Consider the following 12,548-nt stretch of genomic DNA (forward strand, 5'->3'; position numbering starts at 1 on the left):
CTCGCGTTTGAAATTTATCGCATACAACATACAACATGTGCAAAGTGATTTTTTAATGAAATCGTGGACATCGAGAATCGGATGCTCGGAGCAGGGGTTCCTTACGCACTAGGTTCTCTGTTCCTTACCCTGCTACGACAGTCCGGCCGAGAACTACAACATACGCTAATCTGCATGCACATAATTGCTTTTTCTTGCTAGTAATACCAGTGTTCATACCTATTAGTCATTGATCACTAGTAACTATGTAGTTCAGAGCTTCTTCTGTAACCAATTGGTTGTATGAATTTGGAAGAATACCATGTTTATTACCAGCGGCGTGCATACATTAGCATAGTTCTCGCCCGAGTTGTTGTAGCAGGGTAGTTGCTTTCCCAACACCCAAAGCAGATGTTTTCGGACGTATTTTAGCGACTGGGGGCAAAAGAGCGGAAATCTCCGAACCCCTGTTGTGCACGGGACTCCGAATGCGAGTTGATCACTATTAGATCAGTACAAAGTCTTTTCAAGATTTAAGGTATCACATCCACTAGTTGAGAAAAGCTTCGTTCGCTCGAGCACACAGCGTGTTGCAAGAGTTACAATCCATAGAAATACTCACGGGTCTCGTGTACAACATAAAAAGAAGAACACAATGGAGTTATGAAGATGCCGGGAAAAAGCCGAGAATTCAAGGCAATCATGCACGCCAGACTGCAGATCGTGCTCCACATGCGGAAACAGAAGTTGTGGGTCATAATAAGATCGAAAAGATCGAAAAGGCCCAAAAAGGCAGTGGGGTTAATATCTCTAGCGCAGCCAAGGACAAGCCCCCAAATGGTTAGTTAATCATAGGGTCGTGCGAAATTTCGACCCTAAATCACCATGCTTGTGCAAAACTTCGGTGTCCGAGGATGCGATATAGTGTTGTAGTGTTAATAGGTGGGGAGAACAGAGCAGTTTGTCCCGGAAAGAAAAAGCAAACAGGATGCTTCAAAATATTTTAGAAATGCAGCGTACCTGAATAGACACCCTTGTACTCCGATAGCCGGGGTTCCACATCAGGTAGGAGGCGCATGATGACTGGTCTATTGGGGTAATGGGGACTGGAATTTAATGAACTGGCATTTCGGTCCAATTTGGGATTATACCGCTGATTTTACCGATAGCCCTATATTGAAACCGACACCTTGCTTGGTGTCGCCCCTGAACTGAAAGATCATGAGCACAAAGAACTGCTTGAGATGCGTTGTGCATGTGGGCTTATGTGGCTGGACTAGTTTTGGATTAGGCCCCGAGCGGGAGCAATTGAATAAGGCGCTAAGTGCATTAGCGGCCCGGGAAAAAAGTGATAGGTCTAGTCTGAGGGTTGAATATCAGGTTTGGTTCCTTGACCAACTTTTGTCAACGAAATACGAGGGGAAAAAAGGAGGGGACCAATCAGAAGGATATCTACAAGCAAAATGGGTTGGTCTGGTCTTGCTGTTCTAATTTGGCGTTCTTTTTTGGGCTAGGCAATGGTTTGTGATGTAGATCGACGTTGCCTCCCCTATTTTTACGATTGCTATAATGACTGCCTGATGGGTTCGTACATATAAGGCTGTCTGCCTCTCTCTTCCATTCCCGTTCCACATCTCCTCGTTGTAGGTTTTTTAACCTCTCGCTCATTATTGCTGGTGTCAATCGGCGTCCATTCTTTTTTTCGCTCTGAATATTCTTCCAACGCGCTGCGATGAAGCAATCCATGATTGCTTCGCTTGTAGCTCTTGCAGCATCATGCTCCGTACGCAAGACCCTTCCTGCAAGTTTAATTGGATGAAGAGCTAACTTTTTTTTGCGATTGTGAAGGGAGTTCAAGCCACTGATAGCTTGATTGATGTGCCTATCAATCTTTGCGCAGCTATTCTTGGAGAGGCTGAGTGCGAACAGAAGACAGTTACCGGTGATGGTTTGATCAGCGTTCCTGTTGACGCTTGTGCTGCAGTACTTGGCGAAGCCAATTGTAAACAGGCCTCTTTGTTTCCCAGAAGCGATGGAAGTGGCCTGATTAGCGTGCCTGTGAATCTTTGCGCAGCCATTCTTGGAGAGGCTGAGTGCGAACAGAAGACAGTCACCAGTGATGGTTTGATCAGCGTTCCTGTTGACGTTTGTGCTGCAGTCCTCGGAGAAGCCAAATGTCAACAGGCCTTCTTGTCTTCTAGAAGCGTCGATGATAACTTGATCGACATACCCGTCAATCTTTGCGCAGCTATTCTTGGAGAGGCTGAGTGCGAACAGAAGACAGTCACCGGTGATGGTTTGATCAGCGTTCCTGTTGACGTTTGTGCTGCAGTCCTCGGAGAAGCCAATTGTAAACAGGCCTCTTTGTTTCCCAGAAGCGATGGAAGTGGCCTGATTAGCGTGCCTGTGAATCTTTGCGCAGCCATTCTTGGAGAGGCTGAATGTCAACAGAAGACAGTCACCGGCAACGGCTTGGTTAACGTCCCTGTCGATGCGTGTGCTGCCGTCCTTGGGAAAGCCAAATGCAACCAGGTGGCTTCTACTTCTAGCAGCGGCGCCGGCAGCAGCGCCAGCAGCGGCGGTCTTATCAATGTGCCCGTTGGACTCTGCGCAGCCATTCTTGGAGAGGCTGAATGTCAACAGAAGACAGTAACCGGCAACGGCTTGGTTAACGTCCCTGTCGATGCGTGTGCTGCCGTCCTTGGGAAAGCCAAATGCAACCAGGTGGCTTCCACTTCGAGCAGCAGCGCCAGCAGCGGTGGTCTTATTAATGTGCCCGTTGGACTCTGCGCAGCCATTCTTGGAGAGGCTGAATGTCAACAGAAGACAGTAACCGGCAACGGCTTGGTTAACGTCCCTGTCGACGCGTGTGCTGCCGTCCTTGGGAAAGCCAAATGCGACCAGGTGGCTTCTACTTCTAGCAGCGGCGCCGGCAGCAGCGCCAGCAGCGGCGGTCTTATCAATGTGCCCGTTGGACTCTGCGCAGCCATTCTTGGAGAGGCTGAATGTCAACAGAAGACAGTAACCGGCAACGGCTTGGTTAACGTCCCTGTCGACGCGTGTGCTGCCGTCCTTGGGAAAGCCAAATGCGACCAGGTGGCTTCTAATTCTAGCAGCGGCGCCGGCAGCAGCGCCAGCAGCGGCGGTCTTATCAATGTGCCCGTTGGACTCTGCGCAGCCATCCTCGGAGAGGCTGAATGCAAGCAGAAGACGGCTACTAGCGGTGGCTTAATCAACGTGCCCGTTGACGCGTGTCTGGCTGTCCTGGGAAAAGCTAAGTGTGACCAAGCCTCTTCCTCTTCCAGTGGCGGAGAGGGTTCCTTAATCAATGTGCCAATCAACATTTGCCTAGCTGTCCTTGGTGAGGCCCACTGTCAACAGAGCTCCGGTTCTGAAGGTGGTCTGATTAACATCCCCATCAACTTGTGCCTAGCCGTGTTGGGCGAGGTTGATTGCCAAGATGCGTCATCTGTCCCTCCCCCGGCCACCACTACTCCATCTTCCCCCTCGAAGCCTACTACACCTACTGTCGTCCCTGGCAAGCCTACTGTCCCAGTCATTCCCGGTGAGGCTACCATCCCTGGTGTTGTTACTGGCAAACCTACAACGCCTACTGTCCCAGGCATTCCCGGTGAGGCTACCGTCCCTGGTGTTGTTCCTGGCAAGCCCACTGTCCCAGTCATTCCCGGTGAGGCTACCATCCCTGGTGTTGTTCCTGGCAAACCTACCACGCCTACTGTCCCAGGCATTCCCGGTGAGGCTACCGTCCCTGGTGTTGTTCCTGGCAAGCCCACTGTCCCAGTCATTCCCGGTGAGGCTACCACGCCTATTGTCGTCCCTGGCAAGCCCACTGTCCCAGTCATTCCCGGTGAGGCTACCGTCCCTGGAGTTGTTCCTGGCAAACCTACAACGCCTATTGTCGTCCCTGGCAAGCCCACTGTGCCAGTCATTCCCGGCGAGGCTACCGTCCCTGGTGTTGTTCCTGGCAAACCTACCACGCCTACTGTCCCAGTCATTCCCGGTGAGGCTACCATCCCTGGTGTTGTTCCTGGCAAACCTACAACGCCTACTGTCCCAGGCATTCCCGGTGAGGCTACCGTCCCTGGTGTTGTTCCTGGCAAGCCTACCACGCCTACTGTCCCAGGCATTCCCGGTGAGGCTACCACGCCTATTGTCGTCCCTGGCAAGCCCACTGTCCCAGTCATTCCCGGTGAGGCTACCATCCCTGGTGTTGTTCCTGGCAAACCTACAACGCCTATTGTCGTCCCTGGCAAGCCCACTGTGCCAGTCATTCCCGGCGAGGCTACCGTCCCTGGTGTTGTTCCTGGCAAACCTACCACGCCTACTGTCCCAGGCATTCCCGGTGAGGCTACCGTCCCTGGTGTTGTTCCTGGCAAGCCCACTGTCCCAGTCATTCCCGGTGAGGCTACCACGCCTATTGTCGTCCCTGGCAAGCCCACTGTCCCAGTCATTCCCGGTGAGGCTACCATCCCTGGTGTTGTTCCTGGCAAACCTACCACGCCTACTGTCCCAGTCATTCCCGGTGAGGCTACCATCCCTGGTGTTGTTCCTGGCAAACCTACAACGCCTACTGTCCCAGGCATTCCCGGTGAGGCTACCGTCCCTGGTGTCGTCCCTGGCAAGCCCACCGTGCCAGTCGTTCCCAGTGAGGCTACCACGCCTATTGTCGTCCCTGGCAAGCCCACTGTCCCAGTCATTCCCGGTGAGGCTACCATCCCTGGTGTTGTTCCTGGCAAACCTACCACGCCTACTGTCCCAGGCATTCCCGGTGAGGCTACCGTCCCTGGTGTCGTCCCTGGCAAGCCCACCGTGCCAGTCGTTCCCAGTGAGGCTACCACGCCTATTGTCGTCCCTGGCAAGCCCACTGTCCCAGTCATTCCCGGTGAGGCTACCGTCCCTGGAGTTGTTCCTGGCAAACCTACAACGCCTATTGTCGTCCCTGGCAAGCCCACTGTGCCAGTCATTCCCGGCGAGGCTACCGTCCCTGGTGTCGTCCCTGGCAAACCTACCACGCCTATTGTTGTTCCTGGCAAGCCCACCGTCCCAGTCATTCCCGGTGAGGCTACCGTCCCTGGTGTCGTCCCTGGCAAACCTACCACGCCTATTGTTGTTCCTGGCAAGCCCGCTGTCCCAGTCATTCCCGGCGAGGCTACCATCCCTGGTGTTGTTCCTGGCAAACCTACCACGCCTACTGTCCCAGGCATTCCCGGTGAGGCTACCGTCCCTGGTGTTGTTCCTGGCAAGCCCACTGTCCCAGTCATTCCCGGTGAGGCTACCGTCCCTGGTGTCGTCCCTGGCAAGCCCACCGTGCCAGTCATTCCCGGCGAGACTACCGTCCCTGGTGTTGTTCCTGGCAAGCCTACCACGCCTACTGTCCCAGGCATTCCCGGTGAGGCTACCGTCCCTGGTGTCGTCCCTGGCAAGCCCACCGTGCCAGTCATTCCCGGCGAGACTACCGTCCCTGGTGTCGTCCCTGGCAAGCCCACTGTGCCAGTCATTCCCGGCGAGGCTACCATCCCTGGTGTTGTTCCTGGCAAACCTACCACGCCTACTGTCCCAGGCATTCCCGGTGAGGCTACCATCCCTGTGATCCCAGGAAAGCCCACTGTCCCAGTCATTCCCGGCGAGACCACTGTTCCCGGTGTTGTCCCCGAAAAGCCTGCTACTCCTCCTGTTGTTCCCGGTGATGCTACTATCCCTGGTGTTATTCCTGGCGAGACTACTACTCCCGATGTTGTCCCAGGAAAGCCCGCCACTCCTGGTGCCAATCCCGGTGAGACCACTGTCCCTATGGTCCCCGGCGACACCACTATGCCGGGTGCTGCCCCTGGAGAGACTATTGTCCCTGGAGTTCTGCCAGGTGAAGCTTCCACCATTCCTGCTGATGTCTCTGCCACCTCGGTATGGACTGGCCTTAAGGGACCTGGTTCTGCCTCGATTTCTACATACCCATATGGTCCTTCAGTCACTGTGGGAAGTCAATCTCACACCGGCACTCTTACCCGTGTCACCCCTACTTTCACTAGCGTCGTCGCTTTTTGCGATGCTGCTTGCCAAGCATCCAAGACCTCTACCGGCCTTGCGGCCCACACGTCTCCTGTTTCAGGTGGTAGCGCTGGCAAGCCTAGCCCCAGCCCTAGCATCATCCCCTTCAACGCCGCCGGTCGTGCTACTTTGTCCGGTGCGGCCGTGGTGTTTGGAGCTATCTGTGCTGTTGCCATGCAAATCTAAATGGTGAACACAGTCTACATATTAAAGAAGGCATAAGCCGGTGGCGCTAGTCCGGATCGCACAGTGCTGAGATTTATGTCCCCTCCCGCGTTGGATATATCAGTCCTTCTTTCCTATTTATCTTTCTATGTTCAAAGATTTAGTTCAGCATGAGTTAATATAATTACACGATCAACGTCTCTTACTTCAGCTTCTGATTCTAGCGGTCAAGGCTATCAATGTGTGTATGTGACGAATTTAACGGTTCCACCACCTTGTCTGTCACTGCTTGTTGATTTGCTTTAAAGTTTCCCTCAAACGAGTTTAACAAAGAGTCTTCGATTGCAAATTCCGCGAGACAGTGGGAAAATATCCACAGGGAAATGATCGTTTTCTAGGTCTTGACGAGGAAGATTGCCACTATATGAGGGCTGGGAAACTTCATCAGTGTAGTGTCAGTTGGTAATGGGGAGAATGAAACCCGTACAGTCTCATCGGAAGTGGCAAATTTGCAAACCCATACATCAGCACACGTCCCTGCTTTCCATCAAATCTTTTCATCGCAATTCCCTTGACCGAAGTCCTCGCCCAGCCGGTATGGAAGGGGCAACCGGACACTCTTCCCGACTATTTTCCGGCTTTTCAATCATTGATAGAGACTGTAACACAAAATTTGAAACTCCATGCAATCTTCAACATCCGTCACTTGCCATCAGACAGTCGATGAAAGGCCTAGATGATAGGTCACGACATTTGTGATCTAACCCCGATGATTGTCGAGACAGGCAAAGAATCCGTGCTGTTGATTGCGATAATCGAGTCGACGTAGGATGTTGATATCTTTTTTTTTTCCCGTGCCTTGAAGTAGGTGAATCTCACTTCGCAGGAGGGAGGGGAGGGTCTGTGGCATTTTGCAGTTGATGTCGTCCTCGAAATTAATCTTTTTGTAACAGCGAGAGCAGACCCCCAGCTACCGCCTGGAAATCGCGGGTACAAAGTTGTTGCCTATGGATTTTTTTTCAATTTGAGCCCAACGGGGAGGCTGGTTGCCGGGTTGAGGCATAAGTGCTCACTCTTGGATAAGACTCATTAGATGCACCAAGCTACACAAGTGCAAGATAGCACCTAGTCTTGCCAAAAGCTCCTTATTCTACCCAAACTCGTGTTTCATCCTATTTTGTGTGGCCTACTTGACCTTTTTTTTTAATCATTTTGACCAATTCATGTGCGGGTGCCTAGGTGTGGATGTGAAGGTATATTGAGAGTTGACTCACAGGGGTGCTGCCAGTGGGCCGAAATTAGCTTTCGCAGTGTAGAGTCTGTAACAACAATTAGATGAGTATTGGGTGAAAAAAAAAAAAAAAAAGGCGATAGAAGATGAATCAAAACGTCCAAGGCAAATCAAAAAGCCCATTTGATTTGCCCAAAAAATTCCTCTGACCCGGGATCGAACCAGGGACCTCAAGATAACAAGTTCCTTACGAACAGGGCAATTACAGTCTTGCGCTCTTCCAGCTGAGCTATCAGAGGATTGTATGTATTATCAAACGCTATGACTTTATAAACAAATATCAAATCAACCCAATCTTCCTGAAGTGAAAAATCCACAAGCGCAACTCCGATGTTGAATCTCTCTTGTGGAACAAGGTTGATATAATCGTACCATTGCGCTGACAGATTGGTTCATTGTAAAGCTTTGTGGGTTAATCCAATTTCTGAAATAGCTTCACGATAATGAAGTGAGAAGAATATCTTAGAAGCAGAAAAAAGCCTTGTCAATCTCCTTGTGGTTATATTTAAGCAGGTTCTTCGTTAAAATTTTCAAATGTTCACTCTGTGGCGACGGCCGTGAATAGTCTACTTGCACAACTGAAGTATCTGTGTGTGAGAATATGACATCAGCCCCTGGTTCCCCCACTCGCCTCCAATCCCACTCTGCTTCCAGCCTGAACAGTAGGCGTGTGGGCTAGGCATTTCAGCGCTATTAATCCATACGGTTCCAACTTCAAGTTTTCGTGCAATGCGCCCCGCATGCTCAACATCCTTCGCCCACACGCAGGCCCCTAAGCCAGTATCTGTCCCATTGACTCTCGAAATCACTTCATCCTCAGTAGACCACTTCGAAAGCGGAATGATAGGACCAAATTGCTCCATTTGGACGATGCGAGAATCATGTGGTGGTTGGTCCACAACAACGGGTGCGATAAAGAGACCTGGGTGCTTGTCGTCCGCATTACCCCCGCAAAGCAAAGTGTAGTTGTTTTCCTTGCAATCAGCGATCAGATCGTTGACCACCTTATACTGTTGCTCATTCTGGATCGGACTGAACAGAGGTGACTGGTCACCAGCAAGATCGACTTTGATGTTCTTGACTGCCTCCACAAAAGAGTCCCGGAATTCTTCAAAAATAGTCTCATGCACATAGACCCTTTTTGTAGCAACGCACATCTGGCCCGAATGGAAAAAGGCCCCGGCAGCAACCTTAGCAGCAACGGGTTTGATATCAACGTCGGGGCAGATGACACTTGCATCGTTCCCACCGAGCTCGAGTGTCACTCGTTTCAGGGTCTTGGCCGCGCTTTCCGCAACCTTCTTTCCAGTCGCAATGGATCCGGTGAAACTGATCTTGTCGATTCCCGGATGGATACTAATGAGCCTGCCCATGTCGTTGTCTCCGTTGAGCGCCTGGAGTACACCCCGCGGAAGTACGGATGTCGCAAGCTCAACGAATTTCAAAGTGGAACATGGACTGAATGGCGACGGTTTGACGATGATGGAATTTCCCATGAGGAGTGCGGCAGCAATCTTGCCGGCGGCTAACACGAGCGGAAAATTCCAAGGGCAAATTGCACCCACCACTCCTATAGGATGATGGGTAGAAACAATCTTGAGTTTGTTGTCTTCGTATTCCACTTTATCGGGCAATGACTGAGATGCTGGACCGGTCAGCTTTTCCTGCTAAAATAACATTTCCGACTGTAGATTTGCAATACCATTGAACCTGATAAATGCCAAAGTATCATCAATCTCTATATTTGCGAGGATATTCTAAGAAGCTTCTTAGCAATGTTCCCAATGATCACAACTTGGGAGAAGTTTCTTACGGATTTGCCAGTCTCCGCTGCTAGAGGGGCATGTATTTCATCTCTTCGCTGCTCTAGTTCACCGGCTAGCTTGAGTAGGTATCTCTGTCTTTCTTCGATAGACAAGACCTTCCAAGAGTCAAATGACACCCTGGCAGCTTCGACTGCGTCGTTAAGGTCCGTCTCATGTGCGACCGTCACCTCCCAAAGGACTTCGTTAGTCCTGGGGTTCACAACTGTCGCAGTGTCTCCGGACCGGCGCTCTGAGTTGATAATATTGTAGAACATTTTGAGATCTAAGGAAAAGACAAAGACTCAATATGGGGAAACTCGATACAGCCGATTGCTTTGAGTTAAGTATTGAATGCCAGGTGAAGAGTGGGTCAGCGGGTTTCCTCCACACCCGTGACGGAATTTCTACATCATTCCCCGCCCGGATATCAGGTGGGAGCCGACTTGGAGACTTCGGATGTATGTTGTAACCAAAATTCGGTGCTAGCATTGTTGGAGGAGTGTGCGTTGAGGTTATGCCGAGGAACATTGTGGGGGAAATTTGCCGAAGATATGGAGAACTGCCGGTGGAGAGGGGGTGGGACAGATCCGAAAGGGCACGAATCCCAAAGCTCATTTCTTATATGCAACTATATAAACTACACACTGAAGTGGCCTGCCGAATCATGTTCAAGTTTGCTGCTATTGCAGGTGGAATATTCTGATTGTGAAAGAAATGCCGTCCCCAATTCCCCCTCCCACACTTCCTACAACGGGCTCCAGTTCAAAGCAAAGAGTGCCATCGTATCAGGTGGCTGCCGTTCTTCAAAATGTAAGGCATTTCGTTTCCTCGATGAGGACTGGCGAATGATGTCTCTGACAGAGGAGTTTTTTAAGCAAGGTCCCAAGTTCTACTTCGAAATACAAAATCTCGCGATTCCAACCATCAAGCCCCATGAGGTTCTCGTTGAAATAGAAGTAACTGGTTTCTGTGGGACAGACCTTTCGCTTGCCCATGGCTACCTTGGCCCATGTCAATCAATTCTAGGCCATGAGGGCGTGGGCCGGATTTCCGCCGTAGGATCTTCCTGCACAAGCGAGGCAGCTAAGGTCGGCCGTCGGGTCGGGGTTGGCTGGATTCGTGATGCATGTGGAATCTGTCGCGTGTGTGACGGTGATCTGAATGACGAGACACGATGTCTAGAGCGGGTTTTCGGTGGGCGTGATGTGCCGGGTACCCTGGCCAGGTATACCGTCGTTCCGGAGAGATATGTCACGCCTCTTCCCGAAGGAGTGCCTAGCAAGATGCTGGCACCAATTATGTGTGCTGGTGTTACGGCATACAAAGCACTCAAGGTGGCGAAGCTCGCAATAGGTTCGTGGGTTGGTATTTCTGGCGCTGCGGGTGCAGTGGGATCGTTGGCTTTGTCATATGCTAAGCAGATGGGATATCGACCCATCGCAATTGACGGAGGAGAGCAGCGAAGGCTTCTCTGTATGGATGCAGGAGCAGAGATCTATTTGAACTTTGAAAAGGAGGACAACCTGCGGAGCGCTGTGCTCCTGAAAACAGGGGGCATGCTTTGTTCTGCGATGATCGTGTGCGCTGGGGCTTCAGCAGCATACGAAGAGGCCTTGAATTGTCTGGATTACCATGGAACTCTTGTTGCAGTAGGCATTCCCCCGTCTACTTCAAAGATATCGCTTCATCCCCTTCCCTTGATCGACTATGGTATTCGGATCATTGGGAGCATCACGGGCGATCGTGTAGATCTTGCGGAGGCTGCAGAATATGTTCGCAAGGGGTTAGTTAAACCAAGAGTCACGGAAGTTGAGATTCACGATCTAGAGAACTACGCTGGACGCGTGAACGAACTAGACAGGAAACTTGTGGTGCGGCTGGGCGGCAGGGCTGGGCGAGGAGATTTTATGAGTTCTATATAGGGCATCTGCCTTCACCTTCAAACGTTTTTGGCTCTTCTGCCATGGGATAGTAATCCGCAAATTCCGGGCTCCTCCGGGTAAAATTACATCACCCGTAGATCATTGGAAGTGTGAGCTAGCTTGAAGGACGTATTTTCTCTCCCCTAAACACATAGCACAGTAGCCTATGTGGTATATGCGATGTACAACGGAAAATCATGCGAATTGAAGGTGACAACGCTATTGAAATTTTGCAAAGATGCGTAAAGTACATATAGGTACTTTTAAAATTTGTCTTATAGCAACGCAAGAAGTATCATAGATGCCATAGTGTGACGGAATTTCTTACTCAGGGACCAATTCCCACGGCACTCCCGATCTTCAGTTACAACCTCAGTGAATGAATGTTTCACAGATCTAGTTAATGATCCATAAGAAATCGATGTTCTGGAAATTGCCCGACCATCTATTCACTTTCAACATCCAGGGGCTCTCACTGGCTTTGCAAGGCTCGGTGCAGTTAATCTTCGGACCAGCGAGGGGAGCAAAATGAGAATGACAACGATGAATGACCATCACACGCTTCATTGAGTAGGTTTGTAGCGCATGAAAAACACCCAGGAACCCCCCACCCGCTACATGATAAAATATGACAGCGGAAAATAGGTACAGTGGAGAGAGCCCTGGAGATTTCCCATGGATCAAAGCCTTGTAACACAGATGAAATCCGAAATGCGGGGACCCCGCATCTAGCGTTAAATCTTAAACAAGCAATTAAAACAGCATCTACCTATCTTTTAAGAAAGTTGTTAGACAAAACTTTTGTTTTTTCGGATGGAAGAATTGGGATGATTTTTATCTCTTGTCCTGCACGTTTCAAGCAATGACAAATTCAGATCTTGAGATTAAACATGTCGAAGCTCCCTATTTCATGTGGACATAGGAAAAAAAACTTGATCCGAAATTGTTGGAAATATGCTCAATTATCAATTTCGCTTCGTCTTTATAAGACGTCGAGGGATTGAGCGCGCAAATACCTTTCTTGTTAGTCATTTGTTATCTTCATAGACTAGTCAGTCCGCGTCTGTTTCACGAAAGTTGACGAAGACGCAAAAATGATGGTGAGAACTATTATTGTGACAAGGCTCAAGAGAGAGAGATCCGAGAGCAGAATTACACACAAAGGCAGTCAGCTACGGAAATGTCTTTCTCAAATGACATGAAGGCCGCGTCAAATCTGTGAAGATTCACAAATAGCACATCACATCCTATACAGTTACTTAGTGAAGAGGGGAACGCTCAAGGCTGTATGCTCTGAGGCATACGGGTCGATTCAGCACT

The 12,548-nt window shown here is 50.3% G+C and overlaps 3 protein-coding genes and 1 non-coding gene across 4 annotated transcripts; 2 read left to right on the forward strand and 2 right to left on the reverse strand.

Moving 5' to 3' along the window:
* Window positions 1-1,711: 1,711 nt before the first annotated feature.
* Pdw03_7069 (putative collagen alpha-5(IV) chain) lies at window positions 1,712-6,231 on the forward strand (the record flags this gene model as incomplete). The annotated part of the gene is made up of 2 exons (XM_014678784.2): window positions 1,712-1,762; window positions 1,828-6,231. 2 exons carry the CDS (start codon window positions 1,712-1,714, stop codon window positions 6,229-6,231), a joined length of 4,455 nt encoding a protein of 1,484 aa, XP_014534270.2.
* Window positions 6,232-7,642: 1,411 nt separating this feature from the next.
* Pdw03_tRNA84 lies at window positions 7,643-7,740 on the reverse strand. Its single transcript has one exon. It is a non-coding gene; the product is annotated as a tRNA-Tyr (tRNA).
* A 327-nt stretch (window positions 7,741-8,067) lies between these two features.
* Pdw03_7070 (Aldehyde dehydrogenase, N-terminal) lies at window positions 8,068-9,581 on the reverse strand (the record flags this gene model as incomplete). Its single annotated transcript, XM_066101545.1, has 3 exons — window positions 8,068-9,146; window positions 9,204-9,258; window positions 9,315-9,581. 3 exons carry the CDS (start codon window positions 9,579-9,581, stop codon window positions 8,068-8,070), a joined length of 1,401 nt encoding a protein of 466 aa, XP_065956628.1.
* Window positions 9,582-10,154: 573 nt separating this feature from the next.
* Window positions 10,155-11,228, forward strand: Pdw03_7071 (Alcohol dehydrogenase; the record flags this gene model as incomplete). The annotated part of the gene is made up of 1 exon (XM_014678782.2): window positions 10,155-11,228. One exon carries the CDS (start codon window positions 10,155-10,157, stop codon window positions 11,226-11,228), a length of 1,074 nt encoding a protein of 357 aa, XP_014534268.2.
* Between the last annotated feature and the right edge of the window lie 1,320 nt (window positions 11,229-12,548).

This window comes from Penicillium digitatum, chromosome 2 (assembly GCF_016767815.1).
Source record: "Penicillium digitatum chromosome 2, complete sequence".
Classification (NCBI taxonomy): domain Eukaryota; kingdom Fungi; phylum Ascomycota; class Eurotiomycetes; order Eurotiales; family Aspergillaceae; genus Penicillium; species Penicillium digitatum.